This window comes from Halyomorpha halys, unplaced genomic scaffold (genome assembly GCF_000696795.3).
Source record: "Halyomorpha halys isolate HHAL.00 unplaced genomic scaffold, Hhal_1.1 Scaffold855.1, whole genome shotgun sequence".
Lineage (NCBI taxonomy): Eukaryota > Metazoa > Arthropoda > Insecta > Hemiptera > Pentatomidae > Halyomorpha > Halyomorpha halys.
Window position 1 is genome coordinate 76,501 of NW_027108225.1, and position 8,241 is coordinate 84,741.

The 8,241-nt window shown below is 33.9% G+C and overlaps 1 protein-coding gene across 1 annotated transcript in view; it reads right to left on the reverse strand.

Annotated features, from left to right (window-relative positions):
• LOC106686650 (serine/threonine-protein kinase SIK2) overlaps positions 1-7,896 on the reverse strand; it is a gene marked incomplete at its 5' end in the record, with an annotated part of 26,823 nt that extends 18,927 nt beyond the window's left edge. The window contains 2 exon segments of the mRNA XM_014430061.3: positions 2,361-3,866; positions 7,689-7,896. Of these exon segments, the coding sequence (XP_014285547.3) occupies positions 2,361-3,866; positions 7,689-7,896 (1,714 nt within the window).
• Positions 7,897-8,241: the final 345 nt, after the last annotated feature.

Genomic DNA, 8,241 nt, shown 5'->3' on the forward strand with positions numbered 1-8,241 from the left:
TTATATGTTTAATTTCCCACTTCTTTCATTACTTTATTTTTATCAATTTTCATTCTGTAAAATTATCTACTTAAACCATTCTATATATCCTTTTATTCACTGCTTGTTATCTTGTTTTTTGTTTTTAGCCTTCATGAAGGCTAGAAATTCTGGCTGAAACATTGGTACTCATAACTATCTTTTTTAAACTTATTTTTGTTATTCTCTGACCACACTCCCAACCATCTTCTCTTATTTTTAACATTAATTCTGTAACAATTTAGCATTTTTTTTTATCAATCTTTTATATTTTAGCAACAAAAAATGTTAATATAAGTACTTTTCTGAAAACTGTCAAAATTCGAATTACACAATCTCTTGATTGAAAAACTGATACAAGAAACTATTATATTATTTCCACAGTAAATACTTTAGAAATATCTGTTCTGAAATGAGCCAGGATTAATTTCAACTCAAAGTAGGGTAATAAAAATTAAAAGTTATGTGCACACTGCATCAGATATTTTATGGTTATTTTAACGTTGTTGTCTTGTTTGTACTTAATCCTGAAGTTCAGATCATATCTCTTAGTGTTCTTCACTCCTGACCCTTACTACCTTTCCTCTTAGTTTTTCTAAAGGATTTTTTTTTAATTTGTGTTACATGAGATAATATTGTGTTTAATATGTATTATATAATTAAATATATTATATTTTTGTTATATCTATTTTTTTTACACTCTACATTTTAACACAGTCCCTCTTCTAGAACTTCCTGCTATATTTTATGCATTTATTACTGAATCTTGACATTGCAACTCACTTACCTAGGAAACAATTAAATAAAAGCAGAGGGAACATTATTATCCAAAATGGTGCTGTTATTGTAATTGAGAACTTAGAACAAGAATAAGTAAATAATTTTTCTTTTATTATACCTTCTAAATGGCTGTATAGTAAATCAATCAATAAGTTAGTGAAAAACAACAAAATTCTAATAAATAGTTTTTGCTATTTGGTTGTTTTTATTGGTTGGCATCTGAGCTGTTTTCCACTTGACATTTATATTTTCCATGAATAAAATATTTTTTGAAACAATAAATTAAATTGAATGATTAAAAAAATTAAACTTTCTGTCAAAATAAGTAGAATTCATAATCCAATTATTTTCGCCATGCAAATAAAAAATAAAATAATAGTAAAAAACGTATGCTATTAGCAAAGCTATTGTATGAAATGAGGCGAAGATAAATCCATGCTATGTAACAAGAGAGGGCATGCTTTAGTGAAGTAAGACTGTATCTTATAATAATTAGGTAGATGAAAAACAAAACAAAAACAATTTCAAGTTTTAAATTTATTTCATACCTTTGTGTATAAAAAACTTTACTTATAATTGAAGTACAAAAATGTAATTTATAAACAATTGTTTATATATTGTAATCAATAATAACATAGTATGTTCAATGTTTCAAAATGCAAACTCAGCATAAAATTACTTTTTATGGGAGTCGACGATGAGACTTTTATCACATTCCACAGCTTAAATAATTTACTTAAATAAATAAATTAATAAAAAAAAAAAATCAATCAACACAATGTACAAATTTGAAAAAGGATGGTAACGAGTTATAAATTTGAGCATCTTATATTCGTTGACCTCAAATTTCACTAATGGATATGGAATGATTTTATGATTAAATGCCTAGTAAAGCTATATATCTATATATATATATATATATGTATATATGAATTTACAAATAATAAACACTATGAAAAAGCTCATACTAAATTATTTACATGGTCAATAGTAACAGATAATTACTATAAGAATGAATAGGAAAAAAACAAAACAAACGCATTCTAAAATTAAAAATAAAAACATTGTCATTAGTTGAAAGTGGACTAATTACAATATCATCACCTACACATACAACACATCAAATTAAAGCTTGTTAAATAATAACCAATATGTAGATTAGTGATTCCATTACACATTGTTTAATAATGATGATAATGTGCGCATACATTACCTCCTCCGACAGCGATCGGTCTGTTAGCAATATTTAACTTTTGCAATACTTTAATACGAAGACCTCTAATAGGTACATAATGCTCGTAAACAACATGAAATGTGCAAACTATACGACTAATCTAGATTGTCCGCACAATATTTAGGCATAAATAAAAGTCAAGCTTTGGCATATTAATTATCTAATCACCCGTGGTCAAATGTCGCATACATAAACTGCTGACGCGAGCCTTATACTCAATATTTATCAACGTGTAATAGCTTAATATTTATTTATTACTTTGGATTCTAGTTTATGGAACGGCGCACAATTTGACACCAGGGCAGGCTACAAACTACTTATGCAATACCTGACTCCAGGCCGGTACGGGCTGAGTGCTTGTGCTAGTGTATAAGGACGGTTGCCAAGGCGTTGGGATATTCTCTTGCTGCGTTGACCATGTTTGGCCAGGTTCATTGATTTGGCAGGAAGCAAATGAATTTGGTAACGAGTTCCAGTCTTGGCTTGCTTCTTCATTGTGTAATCGTCCATTTGATGTGTCTTCCGTGATGGGAGGAAAGTCAGCTTGAATAGGGAGTGGGGGAACGATTTGGGTTTGCTGAGCAAGTTTATACGAGGCCTGCCTCAACATCTGTCTTCGATTCAAGAGCATTGGGTCGCCTTGCTGGAATGCACCCTGTTTTTGCAATATTTGCCTCTTTTGTTGGAGAAGCCTGTGCTGCATGAGTTGCTGCTGTAGTGGTGCCTTTATCGAGGATACTGTCGACAGCAAATCCCCATCTATTGATTGACCAGTTGGAAATGTAAAATTTTCAGGTAGGCTTATCCTTTTCGGTAGATTCTGTTGACGTTCAGAATCCCTTTGACGATATTCAGTATGTTGTAGTTGCCTTTGTACAAGTTCCTCTTGAGGAACAGAACTTTGATAGAGAGTCTTTAGTGCTTGGTGTTCCCTTTGGACTAGGTGGAGCTCCATAACTCCTTTTGTTTTTCCACTTTCATTTAATTTTTGACTGTTAAATGCGACATTAGTGTTAATGGGTGGGCTTAAACTGGTATTGTCACCTGCTTGGGCTACTAGGCCGTCAGACGCTCTTCTCCCTTCCCGGAAATCCACAGGAGACCTTGTTATTTTCCGTTTGAAGTGAGACGCACTCGGTCCTGGTTTACACCAAGACTTGTTTCCATCACTACTTACGTATGCACTAGGATGGATTGCACTTGTACTTATCACAGTATTTTCAGTCATCGGTTTGGATCCTTGGGAAGTGCATGATGGTAAACTGGAGCCCAAATCTTCATATTGATAATCAAGACTAGATTCAAAGGTGGAGTAATTGCTTTGGAGGGAGGAAACATGAGAGGAACAGGAATCAGTACTTAAATGTTGACTAAGACTCTTATTGTTGCTAACGCCACTGGAAGAGGAGGAACTTGCATAGGACAGTCTCTGGTGAGGGCTAGATTCATCCAAATCAGTCTCGACACCCTCGTCAGTTGAACTAGAATACTGCTGATACCCAAGATACCTTTGATAATAATATTCTTCCTCTTTCTGGTGAGCAATTTGTTGCATAGTTTGCTGTATTTGAAGCTCTCTTGCCATGGAGTCAGGTGTATAACAATGCCTTCGATAAGGTGACTCAGGTTGTTTTCTCATTGGCGGTTCAGCAATGGTACTGGAGTGCCTCTTTGATTCTCCGGCTGGTGCTTTACTGTTTTCTGGTAGCTGTTGTTGCTGCGGCGGGGGTTGAGATTGTTGTGGAATGGTGAATGAACTCCGTTGCTGTCTTAACCTTTCTAAAAGAAGAAAGTAGATAGCAGCATGATGGTCGTAGCTACCGCTCCTTAATGACTGAAAAGAAAATTAATTTAACATTAGTAACTAGATATATTTTGGAACTTGTTAAAAATGTATTAAGGCAGTGCAACTGTTTTTGAGGATCGAAGCGGATTCGCTTCCTTCAAAATATTAATCCTCAAAAGTATTGATAACATCTTTATCATTTAACATATTAAATCTACGAGCAGTTTCTTGACGTTTCAGTCTTGTATGTGGATCCCAAGTAAGTATCTTGTCAAGATGGAGTAAGTATCGAATCTGTATAATGTAATATACAGTCATTATTATGAATTATTTACGGGTCTAATATAATAAATAAATGAATATGGTTCCAACTGCGTTATTAAAGTAATAAAACATTTAACATTCATATTAAATGTTGTTCAAAGAGATTACCTTGAGCTTTGAGACAGGCTCGGCATCTTTCTTCCACAGCAGCAGTGGCACTGGATATGTGTTAGTGTTTTGCAAGTTCCCCAGATCTGATAGCGATTCATTGCCTGGGGTGACATTAAAAAAGTCTAAGCAAGCCCGGTTAATATCCTTAATTTTTTATTAAGAAGGATAGTTAAAATTCTAACACATATCTAGTGTCGTTCTGCCACCGCAGCTATAGAAGAAATATGTCGAGCATGTCTTAAAGCTGAAGGTAATAACTCTGTACAACGTTCCTTAACAAATCGTTAAGCGACATTCATAGGAAAAGTTCCTCGTTTTAAGATCCCTAATTCATATTTTGGGGGGGGGGCAGCGTGGTAACGAGCCTGTCTGCCAACCCAAAGGTTGCGAGTTCGAGTCCCCTGCCCTATCCGGGATTTTTTCAAGCATATAATTATACAATACTCACTCACAGCCCCCCCCTCGGGCATTTGCTGTGGGTGGCGCTCATAAAAATAGTTTCACGTCATGAAACGCGCGATGTATTTTCTAAGAATAGGTCTTGGACCTCCACGGTTTGTCGCGCCAATAATAATAATAATAATGCATATTTTCAGTTATGACACCTAGCCTTGAAACATCCTAGAGTCTCAAATTCGAGTTGTAGAGCTCAATTATGTTAGTACAAGACCCAAGGTAAAAAAAAAGGTCAGTTATTTCACCCCGATTTTTGATTACTTTAATAAAAATTAAAATTAATTACTAATCAAAATTGATGAGTCTGCCAAATATAGGTAGAGGGAACAGAAACTATTTCAAAATGTTAATAAAAATTAATTTTTCTTTAGGATCTCCGTATCATTAAATTTAATAACAACACTGAAAAACCTAATAGAACATCTTTCAAAGTAAAGTAAGTTTGCTAAAATATGAGCCATAATAGAGAAATTTAACTTTAATAGTTCCCGAGATATAGCTTTTTAAAAAGCAACATTTTATAAAAAGTGCACCGTAAAATCATGAGGGAATTTGTTTTGAGAAATTTATATCTCAAAAACCATTAGGCGTACAGATGTCAATTAGCACTCAAATTAAAGATAATTTAGTGTACTAAAAAGTAGTTTATGACACTTATATTCGTGAGAGTAGTAATTTTCATCATATTTCATAAAATAATTGTGAAAATTCATATTCATGTACAAATATCATAAAAACTACTATCCCTAAGAAGATGCTTGCCATCAATTACTTTATAGTAATAGACCTGTTTTAGTATCTGTTTAGCCCTGTTGAAGCTCAGCGAAGTGGGGCGAAACGTCGGAAAATAAATAGTTGTTTTAGACCACAACCCTTGCCATCTTTATCATTTGAAAATTAATTTCTTTAACGTTATGAAACAGCCACCATTTTATATTCCTCCTACTAAACTTGGCAGTAGGGATGCGACATCGATGTCGATGTTTCGAAAACATCAATGTTTTACCCAAAACATCGATGTTTTTTTAACATCTATGTTTTCGTTTGTCCCAATTTTTCATTTTTTTTTTTCCCAAAAGTAACTAAAAGAAAACTAAAAATTTACAGTATAAACAATTTCCTATTAACAATGTGGTGGGATAAAAAAGGACCTCCAACCATCACGCTAACGACGTAATAAAGATAAATCACGACTAGAAAAACATCGATGTTTTAAAATATCTATACTCAATATTAAAAGATCATTGTATACAAATCTTTGCCAAAAATACATCGATGTTTTCAGAACAACCTTTTCAGTAATATAAGGTCTGTTCCAACGACTACGTATACTCCCGCCAGTCGGAAGTAGTTTTTGCAAAAAAGAAAGTAAATTGACAAAAAAAACATCGATGTTTAGAAATATCAATGTTCAATATTAAAATATCGTTGCATACAATACATTGCCCAAAATACATCGATGTTCTTGAACAACAATTTCAGAAACATCAGGTCGGTTCTTACGATCACGCATTCTACGGCATTGCAGAAGTGATTTTTGGAACAAAGAATCCGACATCGACTACTAAAAACATCGATGTTTTTGAAATATCGTTGCTTACGATACATTACCCAAAATACATCGATGTTTTTGAACATCCATTTGAGTAACATGAGGTCTGTTCCAACGATCACGCATTCTACAGCCTGTCAGAAGTGGTTTTTGAAACTAAGAATCCGACATCGACTACAAAAAACATCGATGTTTTTGAAATATCGTTGCTTACAATAGATTAGCCAAAATACATCGATGTTTTTGAACTACTATTTCAGAAATATAAGGTCTGTTACAACACTTACTATTAAGAAACATAACGACTACGCATGCTCAGGCCAGTTAGAAGTGCTTTTTGTATCAAAGAGTGGAACATCCACTATAAAAAACATCGATGTTTTTTGGAAAATGTATTGTAAGCAACGAAATTTTAAAAACATAGATATTTTTTGTAGTCGATGTCGGATTCTTAGTTTCAAAAACCACTTCTGACAGGCCGTAGAATGCGTGATCGTTTGAACAGACCTCATGTTACTCAAATGGATGTTCAAAAACATCGATGTATTTTGGGTAATGTATTGTAAGCAACGATATTTTAAAAACATCGATGTTTCCATCTATATTCTATTGGTTGATTGAAAAAGCACTTCTGACTGGCCGGAGCCTGCGTGGTCTTTAGAAAAGTCTTTATGTTATGAAATGGTAAAAAAAACTTCGATGTTTTAAAACATCGATGTTTTTTGGAAAATGTATTGTAAGCAACGATATTTTAAAAACATAGATGTTGTTTGTAGTCGATGTCGGATTCTTAGTTTCAAAAACCACTTCTGACAGGCTGTAGAATGCGTGATCGTTGGAACAGACCTCATGTTACTCAAATGGATGTTCAAAAACATCGATGTATTTTGGGTAATGTATTGTAATCAATGATATTTAAAATCATCGATGTTTTTCTAGTCGTAATTTATCTTTATTACATCGTTAGCGTGATGGTTGGAGGTACTTTTTTATCCCACCACATTATTTATAGGAATATGTTTATAATGTAAATTTTTTGGGTAATGTATTGTAAGCAACGATATTTTAAAAACATCGATGTTTCCATCCATATTCAATTGGTTGATTGAAAAAGCACTTCTGACTGGCCGGAGCCTGCGAATTCTTTAGAAAATGGCGAAATCTTTATGTTACGAAATGGTAAAAAAAACTTCAATGTTTTAAAACATCGATGTTTTTTATCGATGTCGCATCTCTACTTGGCAGACTCATCAATTTTGACAAGTAATTATACATAGTTTTCATTTGGGTAATATAACTACCTTTTTTTTCTCCTTTTGGTCTCTTGTATTATATTTATAAACGCATCGAGGAATAAGGTTGAATTTTAAATATCGATTTTTAAGAGAATAGATGTTATTATCGTAGGAAGACGAAGCTCTACCTACCTCCCTGGTCTGCTGAGGATCGATGCCTAGGCTCTGCATGAGCCGCAAGATCTGCTCGTTGGGTTCTGCCTGCTTGTGGTCTCCCGTGCTAGGCAGCAGTCGGGGGGCCTCCTCTGTCATCCAGCGGTGCCTCTTGATCTGCTCCACCGTGTACCTCTTTGTTGGGTCCAGCACCAGCATCTTACGGATAAGTGACTCGCAATCTGAAATGATAATTATACATTGTAAATGTCATTCTTTTATATTCTAACAGCCGTGGCAATGCTTATTGGTAAATTTGAGGATATGTATACATTAGGGGTATTCATGATGTTGTGTTAAATATAAAATGTTTAACCATGTTGAATGTTATAACTATAGGATTGTGAGCAGCCCTATTTGAAGTGTTAAACGTTAAACGCATAAGAGCCCCTAGCGGATTTTCTCAGCAACTTTTTTGATAAGCCTTAATGTTTATACTTGAAGAAGTTTGTCGGGGGGTGCGGTCAGCAAAGAACAACATAAATAAACAAAACCATATTTATTTATTTTATGCCGACGTTTCGACCTGAGT